The sequence below is a fragment of the Ranitomeya imitator genome, chromosome 2, assembly GCF_032444005.1.
Source record: "Ranitomeya imitator isolate aRanImi1 chromosome 2, aRanImi1.pri, whole genome shotgun sequence".
NCBI classification, from domain to species: Eukaryota; Metazoa; Chordata; class Amphibia; order Anura; family Dendrobatidae; genus Ranitomeya; species Ranitomeya imitator.
Genome location: NC_091283.1, coordinates 144547930 through 144575600, shown reverse-complemented (window position 1 = coordinate 144575600; position 27671 = coordinate 144547930). Strand labels below are relative to the sequence as shown.

The window sequence follows — 27671 nt, the reverse complement described above, 5'->3', positions numbered from 1 at the left end:
TATTCTATGGACAGATGAGACAAAGATCAACCTGTACCAGAATGATGGGAAGAAAAAAGTTTGGAGAAGAAAGGGAACGGCACATGATCCAAGGCACACCACATCCTCTGTAAAACATGGTGGAGGCAACGTGATGGCATGGGCATGCATGGCTTTCAATGGCACTGGGTCACTTGTGTTTATTGATGACATAAGAGCAGACAAGAGTAGCCGGATGAATTCTGAAGTGTACCGGGATATACTTTCAGCCCAGATTCAGCCAAATGCTGCAAAGTTGATTGGACGGCGCTTCATAGTACAGATGGACAATGACCCCAAGCACACAGCCAAAGCTACCCAGGAGTTCATGAGTGCCAAAAAGTGTAACATTCTGCAATGGCCAAGTCAATCTCCAGATCTAAACCCAATTGAGCATGCATTTCACTTGCTCAAATCCAGACTTAAGATGGAAAGACCCACAAACAAGCAAGACCTGAAGGCTGCGGCTGTAAAGGCCTGGCAAAGCATTAAGAAGGAGGAAACCCAGCGTTTGGTGATGTCCATGGGTTCAAGACTTAAGGCAGTGATTGCCTCCAAAGGATTTGCAACAAAATATTGAAAATAAAAATATTTTGTTTGGGTTATGTTTATTTGTCCAATTACTTTTGACCTCCTAAAATGTGGAGTGTTTGTAAAGAAATGTGTACAATTCCTACATTTTCTATCAGATATTTTTGTTCAACCCTTCAAATTAAACGTTACAATCTGCACTTGAATTCTGTTGTAGAGGTTTCATTTCAAATCCAATGTGGTGGCATGCAGAGCCCAACTCGCGAAAATTGTGTCACTGTCCAAATATTTCTGGCCCTAACTGTATATACTGTTCCCTCTAACTATAACAGTTCTGTAAACTGTGCCCTTCATAATAACACTTCTACACACTGCCCTCTAATAATAACACTGCCACACACTGTGCCCTCTAATAATAATACTGCTACGCACTGTGCCCTCTAATAAAACTTCTATACAATGTGCCCCTAATAATAATACTGCTATATATTGTGCCCTCTAATAATAACACAGTTATATACTGTGCCCTCCAATAATAACACTGCTACACACTGTTCCCTCTAATAATAACACTGCCACACGCTGTGTTCTCTAATAATAACACTTCTATAAACTGTGCCCTTCATAATAACATTGCTACACACTGTGCCCTCCAATAATAACACTGCTGTACACTGTGTCCTCTAGTAATAAAACTGTCGCACACTGTACCCTCTAATAATAACACTACCACACACTGTGCCCCCTAATAAAACTGCCCCACTCTGTGCCCCCTAATAATAACACTGCCACATATTGCACCCTCTAATAATATCACTAATAAACACTGTGCATTCTAATATCACTGCCACAAACTGTGCCCTCTGGTAATAATACTGCGACACACTGTGTCCTCTAATAATAACACTGCCACACACTGTCCCTCTAATAATACCACTGCCATACTGTGACCCCTAATATCACTGCCACACACTGTGCCCCCTAATAATATCACTGCCACATACTGTGCCCTCTAACAATTACACTGTTAAACATTGTAATGAAGGTGCCACACATTGCGCCCCTAATAATAACACTGCTACACACCGCTCCCCCTATAGTAACACTGCCACACACTGTACCCTCTAATGATAACACTCTCACACTGTGCCCTCTAATAGGACTGCCACACACTGTGCCCTCTAATAATATCACTACCGCCATCTGTACACTATAACAATAACACTGCTACACTCCGTGCCCCCTAATAATAACAATGCTACTCACTGTGCCCTCTAATAACACAGCTACTCACTGTGCCCTTTCATTATAACACTGCCACACACGGTGCCCTGTAATAATAACAATGCTACACACTGTGCCCCCTAACTGACGCACACCCTGCCCCCTAATAATACCACTACTACACACTGCGCTCTCTAATAAGTCTGCCACACTTTGTGCCCCCTAATACTAACACTGCTACTCACTGTGTCCTCTAATAATAGCACTGCCACAAACTGTGCCGTCTAATAATATCACTACCACACTCTGTGCCCTCAAATAACACTTCTACACACGGTACCCTCTAATAATAACAATGCTGCATACTATGCACTTTAACTGACGCACACCATGCCCCCTAATAATAACACTGCCACACACTGTGCCCTCTAATAATAACACTGCTACACACCACTGCGCCCTCTAATAACAACACTGCTACACACCACTGCGCCTGGTAATAAGACTGGCACACTTTTTGCCCCCTAATGATAACAATGCTACCCACTGTGCCCTCTAATAATACTGCCACACACTCTGCCTCTAATAATAACACTGCCACACACTGTGCCCTCTAATAATAATGCTACACACTGTGCAGAATCTGTCACCTCATTTTGGCCCTATAAGCTGCGGCCACCGCCATCAGGGGCTTATCTACAGCATTCTGTATTGCTGTAGATAAGCCCCCAATGTAATCTGAAAGATAAGAAAAACAAGTTAGATTATACTCACTCCCAGGGGTGGTCCTGTCCGATGGGCGTCGCAGGTCCTGGTCCGGGGCCTCCCATCTTCATGCGATGATGTCCTCTTCCTTGCTTCCTGTCACGGCTCCTGCGCAGGCGTACTTTATCTGCCCTGTTGAGGGCAGAGCAAAGTACTGCAGTGCGCAGGCGCCGGGAAAGTTCAGAGAGGCCCGGCGCCTGCGCACTGCAGTACTTTACCCTGCCCTCAACAGGGCAAATCAGTACGCCTGCGCAGGAGCCACAACAGAAGCAAAGATGATGACTACATCGTATGAAGATGGGAGGTGCGGGACCTGCGACGCCCATCGGACCCGGACCGAACCAGGACCGACCCAAAATGAGGTGACAGATTCCCTTTAAATATTATACACTATGCCCCAGAATAACAGAGCTTGCTTATTCAATCCTAACAATACCGATACAATTGAATCCAGGTGATTACATTTGCAGTTTTCTCTCCTCAGACGCTTGAATTAGTTGCTATTTTAAAAAGAACCTGTCAGGTCAGAGAACCTGCTGATATAGGCTTAATCTGCAGGTTAATAGCTGTCATGATTCAGTTCGGGGTTTGTTTCTGATTATTCTCTTCCCGGGATGGTCATGCGGCGGTTAATCTTCTCTGCCTCGTTTTGAGATCTGTCTGGCTATTTCAGCCCGCTGTTACCTGCAAGCTGTGTCAGTTATAGTTCCTGTCTCTGCCTTGAGCAGCTGACCCTTTTATACCCTGATTTGTCCTCTGCCCGTTTACCTAGGTCCTGTTCCTGTGTTCCCCTGTGATTTCGCCCATTGTAGTACTCGCTCTCCGTGTTATGACCTCTTGGTATTTGACTCGGCTTGTCTTCTGACCTGTTTGACTGTTTTGCGTCTCTGGCTTTCCTGCTCCCGATCGGCTCTGACTTCTTTGGCTTGTTTCTGACCACGTGTATTGCTGTGACCTCTGGTACTTCGTCCCCTCTCTGTTGCTGACCTGGCTTTGTCTGACTACTCTTTCGCCACCTAGTGGCTCCTGCCTGCTGCTCTATGATTTCACTGTGACTGTACCTGTTTTCCTTCACCCACACCCCCCTGGTGGAGGTTTTCTGCTACTGCGCTGCAGCAGGCGTTACAATAGCGTTATGAATATGCCCAGCCACTGTACTGAAAGTGCGGCACCCAGGAGAAAATGAACTTTATTTCTCCTGTAACCCACCGGCTTTTAGTCATGGCGGCATGCCTGGAGTAATTCCAGTCACTGCTCACAGCACTGAGAGTGACGGCAGTAATTGAGCCCCGGCACTGACTGACAGCCGGCTCTACAATCCTGTGCCTTTCTGAAGGAAGATCATATTGATAGTGGTCATCAATGGGGAATGAATTTAGAGTTGTTTGTGTCTTTATCACAGCTTATTTCATCATTTACATGATGTTACTGATTGCCAGCATTTACTTAAGATGAGCCTAACAAAATGATATTTTAGAAATTATAATGAATGAACCAACTACATATAATATTCAAACATAAATAATATTTGTAGCAGAAAAGCAACTGTTTCTGTAGTAGATATGTTGACTGTTGTTTTCTAGGTGTATTATTGGGCTTCTTATGGCTCTTCTCTTGCTATCGCCATTCTCTCTTCTTCTTCTGTCTGTTGTCCTTTTTTATTGCCTAACTATAGTGCAGTAGTAGATCAGCGTAATTCAGCACGTTGGGTCATATCCACATGAATTAAACACAGCAGAATTAGATTGTGTAGACACCTAATTCTCAGGGCAGCAAGCCTGTAATAGAAACAATACGAGTCCCAAACTATTTGGCAATGAATGATGAGCTGAGATCACTTCTATATAGAACCAGACATGCCACAGCAGCAATTAAAGGTGAGAAACACTTTCAATGAACTTGCTGTTAATTAGAGGTAATGGTATCTAATTGCATGTAGCACTTTGATTTCAAATCATTTTTGCTAATGAGTCCGAGAGTAGATGTATGCAGTCACCAAGGAGGCTGACAAGGGTTAAAAAGTGGAAAGATACCTTGAGTGTAAAACTGTGCAGCTAAATGACCCTTGCATCGGAAGCTGAAAAAAATGTGGCCTTTAAACTCCTCCCTTCTGCAAATAAGACCCTGGTCTACGATTGCAATGGGAACTGCGCCTTGTCGGCAGTGGGCCTGCAGACAACAGCAAATTGAAATATAATATCATCCATTGGTTTAGGGGGCATATTTTGCATTTGGGGTCCTGGAGCTTCAACTTCTTATTTTGAGATGAAAGCAGTGTCTCAATGGTACTCCAAACCATGCGGCCCCACTCGCAGTGCTCGAAAAGTCTCATTTGCATATGAGCATAATGTTTTCTGCTAAACTATCCATCCAATTTTTGTGCTAAACTAAAGGTATGGTATTATCAAGTTTATGTTGATAATTTATCTTTCCTTTTTTGATCACATTAAATTAGTAAAGCTTCTTTCTCAGGTAGCAATAGTATGTAAATACTAATATTACTAATAATAATAATTTTATTTATATAGCGCCAACATATTCCGCAGCACTTTACAATTTATAAAGGGGATTTGTAGATTTGTACAGACAATAGACATTACAGCATAACAAAAATCACTGTTCAAAACAGATACCAAGAGGAGTGAGGGCCCTGCTCGCAAGCTTACAAACTATGAGGAAAAATGGGAGACACGAGAGGTGGATGGTAACAATTGCTTTCGTTGTTCGGACCAGCCATAGTGTAAGAATCGGGTATTCATGTAAAGCTGCATGAACCAGTTATCAGCCAAAGTATGTAGCAGTACAGACACAGAGGGCTAACAACTGCATAAAGTGTATGAGAACGTGATGCGAGGAACCTGATTATGGTTTAAAATTTTTGAATGGGCCACACAGGGATAGTTAGGTTAATGCCTTGAGGCGGTAGGCCAGTATGAACAAATGCGTTTTTAGGGCACGCTCATAATTGTGGGGATTGGAGATTAGTCGTATTAACCTGGGTAGTGCATTCCAAAGAATTGGTGAAGCACGTGAAATGTCTTGGAGACGGGAGTGGGAGGTTCTGATTATTGAGGATGTTAACCTTAGGTCATTAGCAGAACGGAGAGCGCGGGTAGTGTGGTAGACTGAGACCAGGGAGGAGATGTAGGGTGGTGCTGAGCCATGGAGTGCTTTGTGGATGAGGGCAATAGTTTTGTACTGGATTCTGAAGTGGATGGGTAACCAGCGTAATGACTGGCACAAGGTAGAGGCATCAGTGTAACGGTTGGTGAGGAAAATGATCCTGGCTGCAGCATTCAGGACAGATTGGAGCGGGGAGAGTTTGGTAAGAGGGAGGCCGATTAGTAGAGAGTTACAATAGTCCAGGCGAGAATGAATGAGTGAAACAGTAAGAGTTTTTGCAGTGTCGAAAGTAATAAAAGGGCGAATTATAGAAATGTTTTTGAAATGCAGATAAGAAGAGCGAGCCAGTGATTGGATGTGGGGGGTGAATGAAAGCTCGGAATCAAGTATGACCCCATGGCAGCAGGCATATTGCTTGGGAGTAATGGTGGGACCACACACAGAGATGGCAATGTCAGGCAAAGGTTGGTTAGTAGAGGAAGAGAACACAAGGAGTTCAGTTTATGACAGGTTCAGTTTCAAATAGCGGGAGGACATGATGTTAGAGACAGCGGTAAGACAATCACTGGTGTTTTCTAAAAAGGCAGACGTGAGATCAGGAGAAGAAGTGTATAATTGGGTGTCATCAGCATAGAGATGGTACTGGAAACCAAATCTACTGATTGTTTGTCCAATAGGGGCAGTATACAAAAAGAAGAGGGGACCTAGGACTGATCCTTGAGGAACCCCAACAGTAAGGGGAAGGTGAGAGGAGGAGGAACCAGCAAAAGATACAGTGAAGGTGCGGTCAGAGAGATAGGGGGAGAACCAGGAGAGATCGGTGTCCTTGAGGTCGATGGAGTGGAGCATAGTGAGGAGGAGCTGGTGATCCACAGTATCAAATGCTGCGGAGAGATCCGATAGAATTAGCATGGAGTAGTGACGATTAGATTTAGCGGTTAGTAGATCATTAGAGACTTTAGTGAAGGCAGTTTCAGTAGAGTTTAAAGAGCAGAAACCGGATTGTAGAGGGTCGAAAAGAGAGTTATCTGAGAGATAGCGGATAAGACGGAAGTAGACCAGGCATTCGAGGAGTTTAGAGATGAAGGGAAGATTACAGACAGGTCTATAATTAGCGGCACAGTTTTGATTGAGGAATTTTTTTTAAAGTAATGGATGCAGGGTGGCATGCTTAAGTGAGGAGGGAAAGATGCCGGAAGAGAGAGAAAGGTTGAACATTTTTGTTAGGTGAGAGGTGACAACCGGGGAAAGGGACTGGAGGAGATGTGACGGAATGGGGTTACTGGTGCAAGTGGTCAGGCGAGAAGATGTAAGGAGCCTGATTACTTCTTCTGTTACTGGTTCAAAGTCAGAGAGTGAACTAGATGCAATGGGGGAGGGAGGACAGTACATGGTATGAAGGGATTGGGAGATAATTTCTGTCTGATGTGATCAATTTTTTCTTTGAAGTAATTGGCCAGATCGTCAGCGCGGAGATCCGTAGTTGGGGCCTGCACTCTTGGGTTGAGTAGGGAATGAAAAGTGTCAAAAAGACGTTTAGGGTTATTGGACAGTGAGGTGATGAGGGTGTTAAAATAGGTTTGTTTGGAGAGGTGAAGGGCAGAGTTGTATGTTTTAATCATGAACTTATAATGGATGAAATCTTAGGGTAGATTAGATTTTCAATATGCATTATATAGACAGTGTGTCCGTAAAGTCATGGTGCACTTTTGACCAGTCACAGGATCTATTTATAGTTTACATTTTGGCATCCTTTCTCTGGCCCAATCATATCAGACCTGTTCATGAGGAGCGATAACAAGAACCAAAAAACAAACTCATTAGGGCTGTTGCTGAGCCCCCAGTCAGGTTAACCCCTGATAAACTGAACTCTGATTAATACACTGCCAGGTCTGTGACATGATGCAACCACAAGCTTATGCCAGCTGTGTGGTTTTCCATGCCAGTCGAGATGTGGACGGTACAGAAGAAAGTTCAGTGTGTTCTGTGGCTCGCTAAATTTGAATCCGTGACCAAACTGCTACGTGAATATCTGTGCGTTTATAATGAAGAGCCACCCCATAGGAATAACATTACTTGGTGGGATAAGCAGTTGAAGGAAACCGGCAGTATGGTCGAGAAACCCCGTTCTATTAGGCAATCAGTCAGTGACGAGTCTGTAGAGGCTATACGGGATAGCTACCTAAGGAGCCCTAAAGAATCTGAGCGTGCATGTGCTCGACAATTACACCTAAGCAAGACTACAGTTCATAAGGTGTTAAAGAAACATCTCTGTTTTACGGGATACAAATTGCGGCTTTCTATCAAACCGGCGCATAGACCCAAACTATGCGCGTTTGCTACAGATATGCTTCATGAGATCGACAATGATGCAAGATTTTTGCAGAAGATTGTGTTTAACGATGAGGTGACCTTCCATATCTGTGGACATGTTCATTGCCATAACGTCCGAATATGGGCTGCTGAACATCCTCATACCTACGTTGAGTACGAATGTAACACCCCTAAAGTGAACGTGTAGTGTGGCCTGGTGCATGATAATGTGATAGGCCCATTTTTTTTCACGGAGCGGTCTGTGATGGCAAACACTTATTTTGACATGTTGGAATTGTATACAGTGCCACAATTTCCAGAAGGTGTCATCTTTCAACAGGATGGCACTCCGCCACACTACACAACCATTGTTCGTGAGTTTCTGGAAAGAACATTCCCCCGTGTTAGGAGTCGAGTTTCCTCTGCTGCACAGGGGGAATCTCGATCCGTGTCTGCTGCGGTCTCCCATTCGGTATCGGCCGCAGTGGGCTCTGCTCAGCGGAGACGTCGCTCCCAGCGTCTCGCTGGGGCTGATTCGGTGCATAGGGTCACTACTGCCTTTTCTGGCTTTCCTATGGTACCCTGCACTGATCTGCGGCGAGCGAGCCTCTCTGGGACTAAGTCCTTGTTTACTCACACTGAGCATGCCCAGGGCAGGGCCTCCCATTGGAGGTCGAGGGCCACATGTTCGGTCACATGCTCAGGTGCTGCAGTACATTCCATTGGTCCTTCTGGAAGGTCCTGAAAGGGCAAAACATGCTCAGGTACTGCAGCACTTTCCATTGGTCCTTCTGGAAGGTCCTGAAAGGGCAAAAACTTCAGTAGCAGCTTCCTGTGCTGCAACTATATAAACTGCGCATGACCGCACGGCCATGCGCTAGTATTGTCTTATATATGTGTGTGTGTTGTGTGTGACAGTCGCTCTTTAAATAACCCTCCCTATTGAATATCTGTTCGCGGAAGGTGTATGTTTGCTATCTAGCGCCCGACTTATCCAACAGCACGTAACACACATCTCAGCGTCCAGTTGCTGTTTCCGCCAGTACGGCGCCGTGCGCTTCCTCTGCGCTTTCCTTACCCAAGCCTGGGTGATTAGTGGCATCCGTCAGTGCGGCACCGCACGCACTCTCGTGCCTTATTTACTATTTCAATAGTTTCCTTACACACCCAGTTGCGGTGTTGTGCCAGCAGTGGTCTAATCGGACTTCAATCCTAGTTGGGGTTGTGTTCGCTGACTTATTGCTCGCGCTCTATGTGCGGTACCGCGGTCCTGTGACGCAACAGGATCGCTTCCTTCACGCAGGGTGAAGTTAACCCTTGTATGTATACTTATAGTACCGCCATATAGTCCGTCTTACTTAGCAGCAGGTACTTTCCTGCACGGTGGATCCCGGGTTGTGAACGCACCAATTCCATCTAATAAACTATATATTTGGTGCGTTCCGCCAACCCTAACACCCCGGCGGTGGATAGGCAGGGGTTCTGTCAAGCCATGGCCACCACAATCCCCAGATCTGACACCCTTAGACTTTTACTTTTGGGGTTATGTGAAGCAACATGTGTACATTGAACATATCAACGACATTAATCACTTAAAACAGAGATGTAAGGAGCATGATTACTTCTTCTGTTACTGGTTCAAAGTCAGAGAGTGAGCTAGATGCAATGGGTGAGGGAGGACAGTGCATGGTATGAACGGATTGGGAGATAATTTCTGTCTGATGTGGTCGATTTTTTCTTTGTAGTAATTGGACAGATCGTCAGCGCGGAGATCCGTAGTTGGGGCCTGCACTCTTGGGTTGAGTAGGGAATGAAAAGTGTCAAAGAGACGTTTAGGGTTATTGGACAGTGAGGTGATGAGGGTGTTAAAATAGGTTTGTTTGGAGAGGTAAAGGGCAGAGTTGTATGTTTTAAGCATGAACTTATAATGGATGAAATCTTAGGGTAGATTAGATTTTCAATATGCATTATATATACAGTGTATATATACAGAGAATCACAGACGTTATTCACTCTTACACCAGACATCCTTACCAGTGTGTGGCAAGAACTTCACTATCGTTTGGATGTGTGTAGAGCAACAAATGGAGCCCACATAGAATTGCACAGAATAGTTATGAAACTGGGAGAGTTTTTCTTTTATTTGGAGCAGATTTCTACATTTCTATCGTTTTTTGTTGCTTTCCAGTGACTGGTCAAAAGTGCACCATGACTTTACGGACACACTGTATATATAAATATACATAATCATTTAGTGAGGCCAGATTTTTTAAATCTGAGATGTGTAACTGTATGCCACAATAACGTTTCACCATGTCCTTGTGGGTTTTTTTCATGACACATTATACTTTATATTGATGATAAATTCGAGTCAATATATTAGTTTAAAATTGTAGCAGTAATTTTTCATTTTTTTCAAGGAAATTTACAAAACCTATTTTTTTATTGACCTATTCAGTTTTGAAGTGACTTTAGGGGATTTATGTATTGGAAAAAAAAACCAAACGTGATACTGTTTTAAAAACAACACCCCCTGACATATTCAAAACTGCTTACAGGAAAAAAGAATATTATTTTTACCACCAAAATGTTGCTAACTTCTTAACAGGCCACTATGGCCGGCAGACTCTAAATCCATTATTTGGGTATGAATAGCCATGTCAACTATCAGGAACACATAATCATGATATCAGAGTGCCATTGGGGTTAAAGATGGAGCCCCCACACTGTTAACCATTTAAATGCCATAGTCACTTTTGGAAGAAGCATTAAGCGGTTGAATGGCCATGCCCGGTGCCAACACCGATCGTGAGCGATGCAGCAGGGCGTCAGCTATAGTGCACAGCTGACAACTGCTGCATTATCATCGATCGGAGGAGGCTATTCTCTTATATCTTAGGTCAGTAAGAGACATATTAGTGGTCACTAAGGGGATATATATATAAGTACACACTCTTTCTCTCTCTCTCTCTCTCTCTCTATATATAGTGTTTCACTGTTAGCTCCATGTTGCCGTAAATTGGAACCTTATTTGCCTTGCAATTGAAAATAGCAGCTACTTTTTCTCTAGAAACAATGGAGATAGATGCCCTAAGCTCTTCCTATACATTAAAAGTATAAATAAAATTGATTTATGTCTTTATACATTGAGATGAATTGGTTTCCATAAAACTTGCCATAGCGTAGTAAAGGTTGTAAAATAAGAAAATATAAATCTTCTGTTGACTGACTGCCAAGTGTCGTGGTCTTCAAAGTCTTCGCAGAGATTTAGGATAAGATCCAGAGTATTAGATACCAGACCACTGCAGTCAATCACTCTATTATCTGTAACATTTCCATAAAGAACACTACTGCTGAAGCTGGTGATTGGCAAGAGCGGTCATGTAACTGATAATAAGCTAGTATAACTGCCATCGGTGACCACTGGCATGACGGACTTTAACCGGTATGTAATAGTTATATCCTTATTTTATAATTTTCCCTATGCTAAGTCACAATTTGCAAACTCCCAGAAAACCCATTTAAATTACGGTACTTGTTTATAAAAAGTCTTGATTTCAGGTGGTTTTTACTTTTACTTTTTAAAGCATTAACCTTTCATCAATTAATCTTTGGAAATCCCTCTCAGTCTGTAGTACAGCTGCTTGGGAAAACCAAACTTCTTACAATAATGTGAATTAAAAACTGTCTTTTTGCTGAGTTGAATGCTCCTCGAGCTTTATGTACAGTTGATATCATAACAGGTGGTTTCTTTGCCCTGAATAATTTGTCTTTTTGTGCATTCTCCAGGCTGGAAGGAGGCAGAGAACACCTGCTCCCCATTGATTATTACTTCCCACCACAGAAGACCTGCTTGATTTGTGGAGATGAAGCATCTGGATGCCACTATGGAGCCCTTACATGTGGCAGCTGCAAAGTCTTCTTCAAGAGGGCAGCTGAAGGTAGAAATATTAGAAATATTCTGCGTTGTGTGTGTGTGAATGTACTACAGAGATAGGAACTTATATTTCGGAAAATAGCTAAGGAAATATGTCTTCCATATTTTCTTATACATTATTTTGAAAAACATTTTTCAACCAGAGATGCCGAGCGATCATCCTACATAGTCAACCGCTTCATTTCATGGTTTGCTGCCTCTTTCTGACCTTAATGATTGACCTTCATGACACATTTTGGGTAGAGGTTGTATCAGACAGCACTGTATAGGCTGCAACATTAGAAGAATTTCTTGTTTTTACAGCATATTAGCACCCTAATAAATTTACTTGAATAGTTCAATATCCCTTGGCACCACTGCCATGCCAGGATCGGAAGGATTCATGTCTTGTTCTTCAAGCAGGTGACAGCCGAAGCCAGTGATTGGGTAGGTGATTGAGGAGAGGGACGTCATCCCACTGAAAATTCTTGCATTTGGTCTACCCACTGCAAGTAGTCACTGGCGGCACAGGTCATGTGACTGAAGAACAGGATGTGATTTCTTCCAGGTCTGGCGGAGACCATCGTAACAGCAACCCTAAGGCGATGGTGAATTGAACCAGTGAGTGTAGGAGCATTTGTTATTGTATAACATTCTTTGACTTTGACCCAATTTTAATTTAAAAACCTCTTGAACAATGAACAAATGTTTCAGCCAACCATTGACACTGTACGAAAAGATGTCATTGATGTTTGAAATTTTCATCCAATATTAAAACAAAAAAAATTAATTTTTTGAAAGACCGTTCTCAGAAGGATCTGACATTCAAGGCAACATGTGAATGGCTGTGTCAGTGACACAATCACTATACAGGCTATCACTCATTCAGTGGAGGATCTACCATCAATTTACCATACACCATATGTATGGTCAATTTTATTTTTTATGAGCAGATATATTATTCAGTGGGCACATGATATGGTCTTACCTGCTCATCCTCTAATCTGTAGGTAAAGATGAGCAGCACAGACTGTAGGCGATGAAGCAGCGAAGTGGCTCTTGCTAGATATCATGTGGATCAGCAAGGACAAGTACAGAAGGGCAGACAGTATGGCAAACAAACAGAGCAGGAAACACCAGATGAAGCAGAGGATACACATGGGAACAGTACATGTATATGAATCTGAAGTATTCCAAGAAGGATGTGATTAATCACAGCAATAAAAGAGAAGTATGTTCAATTTGGTATTTTCCCGTAGTGATTACGTTAATAAAACGGATAAAAGAAAAGTTTATGTAGAGCGATATATTCCAACAGGGATACAGTTAATAGCAGGACAGCAGTGATGTAATGGCAATAGATTCATGCTTTCAGAGGTGCGGTTACACATAGGAGTTTTGGATGGTTTATAGCACAGATGTATGCAGACAGGAACCTGTAGCTAGGAAATGGATAGCAGTATAGAAATGGCAACTGGTTTTTACTTGTACAGGTGAGATTCACACATACATAAAAATATATAGGCAAACTGGAGATTAGATGGCTGTGATATGTTGTAATGACTGAAGTGTGAACAGCGCTGTTTTTCTCCTTTGAAATGTTTTCAGTGGCGAGTAGCTCCATATTCCGCTACACTACTTTAGATAATGTCTTTAATTGTAAGTAAAGTTGGAATGTACCGCATGCTAGAGGAGTAGAGTCACAATGTCAGGCTTCACCCTGCACTGCTCATCCCATATTAAGCAGTCGTTCTTTGCACAGTTCATGGAGCGTACGCTCTCGTTGTTCACAAGATGCTGGCACCGCCTGCTGTGTGCTGACATGACCAGTGTATAAACATCGGCTTCATTTAGCGTCCAGCTGCTTTGCACATGCTTCACTCATGAGATGTAGTCCTGAAGAAAAGGAAAAGGTGACTGTTACATATTATGGATAGGGATTGATTGCTCGTATCCCTCTAAATATAGAGTGCTTTGGTTCCTCCGTGTTTTACGTACGGTAAGAAAGCAGCGTGATGTTCCGTGATCTGCTAAACTTGGCCTCATAGATGAGGACCCTCAATGTCAGTGAAGGTGCTTTTCCAATATAAAAAGAAAATCCAGCTTGCAATCTAAGTATGTGATGTTTAAAATATGAGCCCAACTCTAGTCCTTGTAAACCAAAACTTTTCTTTGATGATTGCCCAATGTTCAAGGAATTTAAGATTACAATTTTACTAGTGATCTACAGGTTAACAACACTGTGGTCCATCAGCAATGTGGTCATGAGTTACCTTCTCCAGGAGAATGTTTTTATCATCCTTTCACATTTTTCCTCCTAGTCACTATAATTATTATCACTAATGTGCTTGTAGATCTGTGTGAGGTAGCAACTAGTAATGAGCGAATATACTCGTTACTCGAGATTTCTCGAGCATGCTCGGGTGGTCTCTTGAATATTTTGGCATGATCAGAGATTTAGTTTTATGTCGATGTAGCTGCATGATTTGCGACTGCTAGACAGGATGAATACATGTGGGGATTCCCTATCAAGCAGGTGACCCCCACATGTATTCAAGCTGTCTAGCAGCCGCAAATCATGCAGCTGCATCAACATAAACTTAATCTCCGAGCACGCAAAAATACTCGGAAACCACCCGAGCATGTCGGGAAATCTCGAGTAACGAGTGTACTCGCTCATCAATAGTAGAAACTTTAGCTTGTGGGCTCCAGAACACATTGTGTCTATTTTTGTGCTCATCTTGTTACTAATACGACGTGTCTGGACCTTCATCTGTTGTTTCTCGCATTAAGGCTAATCAGCAAAGTATATCATGCTACTTTAGTGCAAATTTTGTGCTGAGAAATTTAATTTACATGTAATCCTCCTCCCAATATCTTTTTTTTCAATGGAATTTTTCCTTTTTGAAGCTTTGTTTCCCACCCTTGTTGTCATGATGTTGAGAACTCCAAAACCATAGCACTGTACTTACGTCTAGTTGGATGCTACTGACAGGAAGTCACTGTATAGTCCTCCATTGCCCAAGATACTCCGGTTACTGGCAATATTACATTGCTTGTGTCTACAAACCAATATTACTAGTAATACTTTCAAATATAGTGAAATATGTCCAAACAAACTGATGTAAGCTCTTCATGACCGGGAAGATACTGTCACGAGTCCAGCTTATGCAAATTGTCTCTTCAGAGAGGATGAGGACTAGAACTCTAGAGTCAACTATAGGAAGTAGCAATCCTAAAAGTCAATATCAACTCTCTAACGAGCCTTGTCACATGACTTAGGATAAAGGCCAAAACCAGAATCTAAATTTGCAGGCACTGTGTTTCGGGGTACTGCCCCTCGCCAGTGCAGAGTATGAGATCTGATTTGGCTGGGTGAGAGGCTTTTAACCGGGATCCAAGGGGTAACGTTTCTCTTAGCAGAGAGTGACATACACATATTTCCCAAAGGAGCATTGTGACTTAAAAGTCTCCTCACCTCGGCATGTCAAGCTTGACATGACACTCAGGAGAAACGTTACCGCTTTTACACACTAGTTTAGTAGGACTTGAACACATTGATTATGAGGAGCTCACCATTCTGATGTCTGAAATGTTTCCAGATCAATAGGTGACATTTTCAGGATATAAATAATACTTTAGTGATTTAGAACATTTCTGTGATGAACAGTGTCAGCAAAATAGTGACAAAGATGACAAACAAGACCAAAATGTGTTACAGTAACAGCTCACTGAAAAGCTCCCATCTGCCAAAATGATTTTCCATAATTGTGGGTAATTGAAAGCTCCGCTCTCGGCTTTGCTTTACTACTTTAAATGTCACGTCTTTGTACATTAACATGCAAGGGAGTTTCTGTGTTAAGGTTTCATATCTAAGCAGAGCATATTAGATTTATTAATAAATTTGTAAGAAACTCACAACTTCATTTAAGGTATACTTAATGTACACCAGACACAAGATAAATCTACCAGATTTTGCAAAGTAAAGTGATTTTGCTGTAGACAGTAATTTATTTCCCTCCTGTAAACACAGCGTTTCTATTTGCTGCGGTCAGACATAGCTTGGTGGCCAAATACTTTGGAATTGAAATAAATATTGTGCGCACATTAATTGCTAGCAGCATTGATCCAGATATTACAAGAAAACTGTTAAAAAACACATTTTAGGCCATCATAATATAAGGACACTTATTCACATGTGCAATTTTGAATGCAGTTATTTTTAGACAATTTAAGAGGAGTATATCAAAGGAGGAGCATCAGTTTTTATATGATATTTTTACGTTATTTTGTGTCAACTTTGTGTTTGATTAAAAATTATTAGAAAATAAGTATTAGAGAAAAAAAACTACACTTGTGGATTCAGAGATAATATTGAGCAATGGGCTGAACGATGACAAATAGATGTGAGAATATTTGAACTCTCTAGGTACCATATACACTCGAGTATAAGCCGACCCGAGTATATGCCGAGACACCTAATTTTGCCAGAAAAAACTGATTGACTTGATTATAAGTCTAGTGTGGGAAATGCAGCAGCTACTGATAAACTTTAAAAATGCTCCATACAGTATATGATGGGCCCATATAATGCTCCATACAGTTCATGATGAGCCCCATAAGATGCTCCATACAAAATACGCCCCATATAATGCTCCATAAAGTTCATGATGTGTCCATATAATGCTTCATAAAGTTAATGATGTGCCCATATAATGCTTCATAAACTTCATGATGTGCCCATATAATGCTCCATATAAAGCTCCATAAAGTTCATGATGGGCCCATATAATGCTCCATAAAGTTCCTGATGGGCCCATATAATTCTCCATAATGTTCATTGGGCCCTTAAGATGCTCCATAGGAAAATATGTCCCATAGAGGTTGATGATAGCCTCATAAGTTGCTCATCTTATCAGTGCAGTTTATGCTGATATGATTACATCCTATATTGCTGCTGCTGCAATAAAAAAATGACATACTCACTTCTCGTCGCTGGCCGGTGCTCCTCAGCGTCGCCGGCTCTCTGCAGTGACTGTTCAGGCAGAGGGCGCACACTAATCACGTGTTCTCCGAAGGGCCAGTCCAAGACTGATTGCATGTAAAGTACTGGTTCATCATCTTCATTATGCTTTCTGCACAAAATAAATATCTGCATATTCAGAATAACATATGCCTTTTTGGCTGATTCAAATCTAAACATATTTCTAGCTCAGTTCATTTTCTTTATTGGAATTTTGGCTTTATATTTTGCCACAAAAATGTCACCAATCTAAAGTTAAAGTTTATATGAGATCGAGACAAATGGATACACAAGCATACAAAGCCAACACTAAAAATGTGCAATACTGAATAACCAGTAATGTAATCCTGAGCATGCTGAAATTGTTTCATTATATTGGGCAGAGGAAAACACAAAGTCGCATAGGCCTAGCAAAACCTTTTCTGGTGGCTGCAGTAATTCCGATCAGGGTATTACCTTTATAAAATGTATGTGCCCCCTCCCACGGGTTTCCTTTGGTTTCCCATATTAATTAGTCTTAGGGTATGCATATGGTTAATATACATATCATTGATTTCAATTGCCTCCTCTTTCTACTACACCCCTAAGATTTTAGGCAAGTTCTAGGTATCCTGGATACTTCACGAGTAACAAACAATGCTATGATGAGGAAGTTGAACTCTTTGGAGTTCCAAAATTCCATACAGTGCTTGGCCAGCTGCTGTGATTTGTGAGCTGTCAGAGCTGTAGTTTACATGTTTCTCAAGTAGTTTTATAGAAAATGTTGCCGTACTCTTGTCAAATATTGGAGCAGTGCAATAGAAAACAAGAAAACTACATTTGTAGATATATAGTTTATACCAGTAATAAAGAAGATTTCCTTACAATAAACAGTCATGAAATGTAGTCATGGCCGAAAGTGTTGGCACTCTTGAAATTGTTCCAGAAAATGAAGTGTTTCTCCCAGAAAATTATTGCAATTATGCAATTTTTGTTGTTCACATGTTTATTTCCTTTGTGTGTATTTCGGCCATGACTATTCTTTTTTACGTATACCTACAGGGAGGGCAAACAATTTAAATGCTCCACCATCATACAATATAAGAAAACCAAAAAAACAATGGACACAAGAGCTCAAAATAACAAAATTAACAACTTTATTAGAGACAAATAAAAAAGAATAACAATAAGTACATAAAAAACACCAAATATTTGAGATACAAAAGATAAAAGCAGAGGCGAGCCTAATGCCACGCACAAATACGTAACTGCTAACAACGAGCAAATCAGGTAGTAGCTATAAGGTCAGGAAGCCACATATGGGAGCGCCCCCCGAGGAAGCAACTCTTGCGAAACGCGCGTCGGGGCCTCCTCTTCCACGCATGACAGCAGCAGGTCGGTAATGTATCAATCTTGTATCGGCTCAGTCTTCCCCTTTTGCATGGGACTTCCCGGGACTATGTGCAATATATGACTTATTGAGCCACTAGGGGTAATCAGGCCACAACGCTAAATTTCTTTGTACTGATAGATGCTATACGCCAATTGGGGTTTATCTATGTGCACTATGCTCTAATGTGACACCCATACATTTGGCTATATACTTACGTTATCTTCCTGCTGTCCGCTCAGTATTTTGGAGCTTTTTCTCGTATGTAGCTGCCATTTTTCTGGTATTAGGAATTATAGCGAATATTGGGATAATACTTCTCTCATTACCTTGATTACATTTATATGCTCCCATATGTGGCTTCCTGACCTTATAGCTACTACCTGATTTGCTCGTTGTTAGCAGTTACGTATTTGTGCGTGGCATTAGGCTCGCCTCTGCTTTTATCTTTTGTATCTCAAATATTTGGTGTTTTTTATGTACTTATTGTTATTCTTTTTTATTTGTCTCTAATAAAGTTGTTAATTTTGTTATTTTGAGCTCTTGTGTCCATTGTTTTTTTTTTTTTTTCTATTCTTTTTTACGGCCTTTGGCTCGATCTCGAGCCATGGTAACTTGATGGATGAAACGCTCTGTAGGAAGATCGATCTTGTGCAAGTCTAGATAGGTCCATCAGGGTCTACTCCACCATTATCTTGATAGTATCAAGCCATCAGGTTGCTGTTCTTCCTCTTCGCCATGTTCCTTCTATTCTGTTGATGATGTCCTTCTCCAGTGATTGCTCTCTTCGTATCATGTGTCCAAGGTAGGATAGTCGTAGCTTGATGATCCTTGTTTCAAGTGACATGTCTGGCTTGATTTATTCGAAAATTGATTTGTCTATTCTTGTCATCCATGGTATTGATAACATTCTTCTCCAGCACCACATTTCAAAGGCGTTGATTCTTTTTCTGTCTTATTTCTTTATCGTCCAGGTTTTGCATCCGTATGTTACCATAGAAAAGACCAAACTATGTACGAGCCGGGTCTTCATAGATTGTTAGCTTGTGAGCAGAGCTCTCGCTCCTTTTGGTATCTGAGTTATTGTGTTATTCTATAATGTCTTTACTGTCTGTACAAGTCCACTCTAAAGTTTAAAGTGCTATGGAATATGTTAGCGCTATAGAAAAAAAATTATTGTTATTATTCGTCGCCAGTGAAATGTTCCTCAATTTGAAGACCTTGTCCCCTGACTTCATTGTTGATTTTCCCGTAGCTATTTTCTTGTTGACTTCTGATGTCATCGCTGTATCTTGAGGAAGAAATATCTATAGGACAACATAAATCTTGCTCTGGTATCCATAATAACCAAGAGTCTTATATTCCAGATTTGCTTTAGTAACTCTTCACTATAACCTATGAACATATTATGCTGTTTCCATATTTCCTTTAGGGTATAAAGAGGGGACCCTAATGTAGGGCCACTTTTCCTTTGCAAATAGAAGACATTAGCTACTATAATCGCTCGTGATACCCTGGGTTAAACTGAAAAGACATCAAATCCACAACACATCAATGAGACAAGAGCTAGAGTTAAAGGTGTTATTTTTATGTTCAGCCTATGGTACGAGTGCATTGTTAATGTAGCATCTCACTGTATGATGCCCTCTGGTCCCAGTGGTATATGATGGAGGTAGCACCGATGCAACTCACTAATGATCAACCATTAAGTCTGTGGTTGCTTAATATTTTAAATGCACAAAGATAAAGCTTGTGTAAAATGCCAGTCACACGGTTACATGTAGTGCACCATGCTGCTGGCTAAGCCCATTGGTCACGCACACATGTATATCAGACAAGGGGTATCAACTTTTAAAGGGAAACTGTCACCAGGTTTGACCGATATAAGTTACGGCCACTGCCTTTCAGGGCTTATTTACAGCATTGTATAATGCTGTAGATAAGCCCCCGATCCATCCTGCAAGAGAAGAAAAATAAGTTTTATTATACTCACCTGTAGGACGGTCCAGTCCGATGCATGTCATAGGTCCGGGTACAGCGCTTCCCATCTTCTTGCGATGCCGCCCTCCTGCTTCTTCATGGCTCCCCGGAATCGCGCTCCTCCACAAGCCTACTTCTCTGCCTTGGTGAGGGCAGAGCAAAGTACTGCAATGCGCAGGTGTCGGGAAAGGTCAGAGAGACCCAGCGCCTGCACACTGCAGTACTTTGCTCTGCCCTCAACAGGACAGATAAGTACACCTGCGCAGAAACGTGATGCCGGGGAACCATGAAGCAAGCAGGATGACGGCATTGCAAGAATATGGGAGGCGCCGGACCTGGACCTGCAACACCCATCGGACCGGACCGCCCTGCAGGTGAGTATAATAAAACTTATTTTTCTTCTCTTGCAGGTTGGATCTGGGGCTTATCTACAGCATTATAAAGTGCTGTAAATATACCCTGAAAGGCGGTGGCCGCATCTTATATCGGCCAGACCTGGTGACAGGTTCCCTTTAAAATCGGGCATTTTTAGTTGTGAGGTGAACTTACATAGTAAAAAAGTCTTATCAGTGTGCACCTTCCTCTGTTTCAGAACCGGCAAAGGAATGCATTGTTTTTAGTGCACATTAATAAAAGTTTACAATCTTCAAGAACCTATCACGCCAGCTTACCTAGGCAGCACCTAACCTTTGGCTTATCTTTCTCAGCCTTTTCTATTGCCAAGACTCCACCACATTCCAACAGCAGCAGATGGTGGAGGTTATCAGCCATAGGGAGCAGTAGCCTACACAGGCTAGGAGATGACATAAAGACTCCACCGCATTCTGACACCAGCAGATGGTGGAGGTTATCAGCCATAGGGAGCAACACCCGACGCATGCCAGGAGGTGTCACCAAGACTCCACCACATTCTGACAGCAGCGGATAGTGGATGTTATCTGCCATAGGGAGCAGCACTCTACACATGACAGGAGGTTTTGTGAAGACTCCACCATATTCCGACAACAGTGGATGGTGGAGGTTATCAGCAATATGGAGCCGCAGCCTACACAGGCCGGGAGGTGTCCCAAGACTCCACCGCATTCCGACAGTAGTGGATGGTAGAGGTTATCAGCCATATGGAGCCGCAGCCTCCATAGGCTGATAGGTGTCGCCAAGACTCCACCGCATTCCGACAGCAGATGGTGGAGGTTATCAGCCATAGGGAGCAGCACCCTACACATGCCAGGAGGTGTCGCCAAGACTCCACCACATTCTGACAGCAGCAGATGTAGAGGTTATCAGCCATAGGGAGCAGCACCCTACACATGCCAGGAGGTGTTGCCAAGACTCCACCTCATTCTGACAGCAGCAGATGCTAGAGGTTATCAGCCATAGGGAGCAGCACCGTACACATGCCAAGAGGTGTCACCAAGACTCTACCACATTCTGACAGCAGCGGATGGTGGAGGTTATCAGCCATATGGAGCCACAGCCTACACAGGCCGGGAGGTGTTGCCAAGACTCCACAGCATTCCGACAGTTGCAGATGGTGGAGGTTATCAGCCATATGGAGCCACAGTCTACACAGGCTGGGAGGTGTCGCCAAGACTCCACCGCAATCCGACAGCAGCGGGTGGTGGAGGTTATCAGCCATAGCAGCAGCCTACACAGGTCGGGAGGTGTCATTTTCCCAGCTACTTCTTTCCCTAATGTTGTGCCTAATCCTGCACAACCATCTCAGGTTAGTTACCTGATTTTTTTCACACTTCACCTTCTCATACAATAATGCACATGGAAGTGCCTCTCTTTTTTCTGCTTTTTTATTAGCTTACCAAACATGTATACTTTACTCCATGGTTCATTAAACTTATGCCAATACAAAGTATTTACAGTTTTTTTTTTTCGTTTTACTACTTCTGCACAATAAAACATTTAATGGGAACATCAAGAGCCCCCAGATCAAAGGGGTTATAGGATGTTTCGCCCCCCCCCCCAGCAGTTCGCCGCCAGCAGTTCGCCCCCGGGTACATCCTGTTCGTGATGCCAAGTTGAGTCGCCCGCCAGGGCAGTGGGGTACTCGGTACCGAGTTCGGTACTTGAAGGGGACATCACGGTGGCTGCGACCCGGTTCATGGCCCTGGGCGCCCAAGTAAAGGGAAAGGTCTTTAAAGGGCGTTTAAGAATAAAGTTTGTTCGTGACGCCACCTGTGGTATTTGGTCAGTAGGGACTGACGCTGCTTAAAGGGGTCCTCTGGGGTGATGGTATGGCAGCTGGATGGTATAACTTCCCACAGGTGAATTAAATGTACCCGGGGCAAACTGCTGGGGGCGAACTGCTGGGGATGAAACATCCAAATCCCAATCAAAGGAACCTGGTTGCTCCATTTAGCAGATACGTTTTGTGAGAGAAATGTTCACACATATTGTAGAAATTTTGGCAGCCATTATATTCATCTTTATGTGCCTTAAGGAATTCCATGTACAATCAGAAATAACCAGTTCTGGAACGCTGCTGGTGACGTGCTGCTGAAGTCATCTGACCACAGCCGCCAATCAGAGGGCCTGTTGCCGCTTTGATAGGTGACGATTTCCTTCTGGTATAAAGGCAGGCTACAGAGTGGCCTGCACTGGATCTTGGTAGGTGCCCATAAGTGAGCATAACTTAAGATACCAAGCTACTTGTAAAATTTTAATTTTGCCCAAACTACCCCTTTAAGTCAAGAAAATTTTGGCAGCAAATCTGCTGCATGGTGACATATTGACTACTGCCTGCCTTAGCTAGATTCACAGATTTGCATGATTAACTCCTGTATCCTTTTCTTCACTGTCTCCCGGCTGCAGTTTGTTCTGAACAAAAACAAACTGTACTTTCGTCACCTTCACTTGTCCAGCAATGCGTCTCCGCAGCTTTTCCCGGTGTCTGCTATTACCTGTAGTGCTTTTTTTCTAACCTCACAATATTCTATGCATTATGTAAAAAACGGGTAAGGCCCTCTGAGATTCGCTGACCTGTCATTAGTCCATACCGATGCATATGTAAGGAGAGCACCACATAAAGGCCCACAGGTCATCCCGGAGTACGAGCATATCATTAACTCAAAACTACAAATAAAGATTAAACAACAACCACAAGACAGATTTCATCAACCAATGTCTTAATTTAATCAGTATAACGGTGCTGACCTGACACTGTCTGTAAGTTACTGTGCACAATCCTGCTGATAGGTTTACTTTAAGAAATAACAATCTGTACTGAACCCTATTGTACTGTACTTTAACTCGTTTCTTATGATAATTTCCACCCCTGTCCCCTCCCCCTTTAACCCTTGTTACCGTTCTTTATTCCCCCTGTTAACCCAACCTTGCCATCACCAATACCTTCCCCTCCCACAAGTTTGTTTAGTTTTGTTATAACATGTAACGTAAAATGAACAATAAAATCATCTTTAAAAAAAATGGTCAACACAACCCTAAATGAATTACATGAGGGATCTGGTTTCCGAAATGGGGTCATTTGTGGGGGGTTTGTTTGCTGTTTTGGCTTTTCAGGGCCTCTGAAATGGTATTTCTCAGGGTTGTCCAATATATAGGCCCCTCAAGTTCACTTCTAAATTAAATATTTCTGTAAAAATGAGAATTTGTAAATTTTCTTGAAAAAGATGAAAAATCGCTGCTAATTTTTGAACTCTTCTAACATCCTAGCAAAATGTAAGAATGTTTGAGATACGATGCTGACATAACGTAGACAAGAAGAAAATGCTGTTTATTGGCTATTATGTGTGGTTTAAAGACTTAAGCATTTAAAGTTTGTACGTTGCTATTTTTTTTTCATCAAATTTCAGACCTAAATTTACCACTATCATAACGTATAAAAAAAACAGCATTCTGAGAGTCATGGGGATATGCTGAAGCATTGCCGAGTTCTTATCACACACCGGTCAGATTTTAAATATGTAGCTCGGACATTCAGGTCAAAATTGGCTACGTCACTGAGGGGTTAATATTCGTCAACCTTTCCAAAAACTATGTGAGTAGACTAGTATTAGGATTCACAGGTTCCACTTTGATGCCACCATAAACTTTTACCAGTTGTAACCAGGTATTAGTGATGGAATTTCTATTGTGGCCAAAGCTTACACATTGACAATCCCCGTGTTTGTCTGGGACGTAATGCGCGGAGTCCCAGAACCTTCAGCCTGGTTTTACAGGTTTTCTTTTAAGACATCACTTTAATGTCAACTCCTTTGTGTCTGGTGCAAACAATCAGATTTCCAACTCGGTAAAACAAGTCTCCGGTTCCGGTGCGCGGTTAAGGACTATTTAACTATTTATGATGTAGAACTGACCGGCAGTAGAGTGATCACTTTCAGATCGTATCTCTCCTGGAGGACATAAATAAATGAAAGTCTTTGCACAGGAGGCCTTCAAGATGGGGCATGATCTGCTTGTATCAGTCACTTTTTATTATTGATAACTAAAAAGAGTCGATTTGAAATTGTAATATTCGAAACATCAATTTTTCATGCAAGAAAAAAGCAGTCGGCAGGTTTCTTACATCCAAAACAGTTGAGCAACTTTTGGTGTATTTTCTGCACATCATATAGTACATTGGTAGAATTAGGCAGCTTTCACCTGGAGATGAGGTGTCTCTTAATAATATTTATTGGGATTTTCTATTTTGTTTTGCAACATTAACCCTTTTCTTTTATCCTTTTATTTCTTTTATTTCTGCCTATTACCTAGAGTCGTAACTGCTTTATTTTTCTGTATGAGATGCTTTTTTTTTTGCAAGGTAAATTTTATTTTTCAATAGAATCATTAAAATGTATCATATCTTGTATTAAAAAGCAAGAAAATAAAGGTGAAATAGAAAGGACGCTATTCCGACACTGTTTTGTGGTCGTGTTTTATGGTCGTTACTGTTAAGTAAATGTTTACATTTTCTTGTCAGTCAGTAAGCTATACCTGAATTGATAGTGGTGTCTTTATGTTTTACTTTTTTTTTTTTTTTTAAAGTATTAAAAAAAATGCAAAAACATAATCTGGATCAGGGTTCACTTTTTGCTACAATTACCAATCACCTATGAAATTTTGGCAGGGCTTGATAGGAGATTGGTAATTTTACAAACATGGCAGACACAGGGGGGCCTTGAATGCGACACCTCTATTGACATCAGGAAAAATTGTTGTGCTGGATGAATCGGGGTCCCTATATCTTATCACTGTTGAGGGGGGTAAACTCCTGCCATTGGAGGTAGGTATGACTACTGCACCCAGCCAGGTATGAAGCACCCCTCAGCTCCTGCAAAAAGGAAGTTTTTTATGTTCTTGGAGTTAATAGGATAATTGATTATCAAAGCAAATTTAACATTTACAAGAAAGGTCTAGGTAAACATACGGTATATATTTTTTTCTGTTGTTCTAGATATAAATAGGTTGCAAATTCAAGAAGTTGCTCCCCCTCTGACATTTAAAAAAAAAACAACATTTAGCATGCTCTAAAATAATAAAATAAATTATAGTCACATTATCAAATCCTGTTGTTCATCTTACTATACTTCCTGGTCACCATGTGACCACTGCAGCCAATCACTAGTAGTGAGAGAAACCAAGCACCACTTGCAGAGGGATAGTAGAGGATATTTTAGAGCATTCCGGATGTTTTTATTCTTAAAAATCAGGGGTGAATTTATTGTAGTAGCCATAGCCTTTGCACTAAGAAAGATGCAGTAAAAGGGATGTCTAGGAATTAAGGGGGTTTTCCCATGAACAAAAGTTCATTTCAGTGATAATAATGACTGTAAAGCGCTGCTGAATAAAATAAAAAATAAATTGCATTTGTGCCCAGGCCACAAGCAGTATAAGTCTGCAGCAGAAGCCTGGCCTGGGGGCACCACACATAGGTATTAGTTGCTTATATTAATTTTCCTATACGGTATTGAATTTTTTCCAATCCTGCAGTTACCCAACCAGGCAAAAACATTAATGATATTCTTCGCATTTCTAATATGTCCTGTTTGGTTTAAGATTATGTATCAAAATAATTAGGAAATAAAAACCTTACTGCTTCTAGTAAAAGTTCATGCTCCTTAAATAAATATGTAATCAATGCACGTGACTGAATTGGCTGGAGGTCTAAGAAAACATAGCCATCCATCTCGTATGGTTGGATCTTGGCGTATGTTCAGGAAAATAGCTATAATTCCGTCTGCAACATTTTCAGATTTGGAAAGTTATTACTTTCATGGCATAAGCAAACATGCAGGCTCACTTGTCAGTCTCAGTCTGCGCCAATGTAGTCAGTGACCACGTAACATTTCGGCCATTGTGCGAATATTCATGATAGACCTTCATTAAGATGCCAACTTCAGTGCCTTCACTTCCAACTCCAGGGCTCTAAAACAGTCCAAACTTCTCAAATCTATTCCAAAATATGGGAGGAGAATATCCGGTCATCAGTCTGAGAGACGAAGTGCAAGAACTACTGAGTTATTCCGCTACATAATTGACATACTGTGGAAGCACTTTATATGGGTAATTCATGAAAGCCCTCAATCCATACGGCTGCAATAATGCAGTAGTATGGGCTGAAATTCCTCCGCAGTAATATGAAAGACTGACGGGAAAAGAGCTGGAGAATGACAAAAGCAAAAAGACACAAAGGGAAGTTTCTTCTGCTCTTTATGGCTGGCCTGTAAACGTAAAAATTAATAAAAATGCAGGATACAAGTCTTACTGTAAATAACAATATTTCTCATCTACAAACCAGAAACAAAAGGATCCTTCAGGGGGCTCCATTGTGATTCCCGGTTGTGTGGTGTCCACACACACACCCTGAAGGACACTTTTCCCCTGCCATGTTTTCCAGGTTGTTAACCCCATAACGATGCTTGAAAAAGACTCAGTGTTGGGTCGAAACGTTGCATACTGCTATCTTCTAAATCATCATCTATTGTTAAATTTCTTAGTGTGAATACTATTGTGAATACGACTTTCTATTATTTGCATTCACCTACGAGTGCGGCTGTTTTAATCCTATTCTTCTCCCTACCTGACACATGACAGTACACAATAGGCACTGTCATGGCTTGTTCTGCAGTGGATCATGTGAAGAAGTGTAGAGGGAGATGGGACTGTCATAAACAAGCTGTGAAATTAGAAGGCATGGATCCTTGGGGAAGGGCAGGCAGATCTCAGATAGAATGACTACAGCTTGGTATTGGCTGGCCACGTCCCCTGATCGCGGACTGCATGTAATCAAATGTTATTAGAGCTGGCTATTACCGGAAGGGATGAGTAGGGCCACGTCCCCTGATCACGGACTGCATGTAAGGAGATGTTATCAGGACTGGCTATTACCAGAAGTGATGAGCAAGCCACGTCCCCTGATCGCGGACTGCATGTAATCAAATGTTATCGGGGCTGGC

General features: G+C 41.9%; 1 protein-coding gene across 1 annotated transcript in view; it reads left to right on the top strand.

The window, feature by feature from the left end:
- AR (androgen receptor) overlaps positions 1 to 27671 on the top strand; it is a 427211-nt gene that overhangs the window by 212347 nt on the left and 187193 nt on the right. Inside the window, exon 2 of the mRNA XM_069747353.1 lies at positions 11764 to 11915. Coding sequence (XP_069603454.1) covers positions 11764 to 11915 — 152 coding nt within the window. The remainder of the gene's footprint in view (positions 1 to 11763; positions 11916 to 27671) is intronic.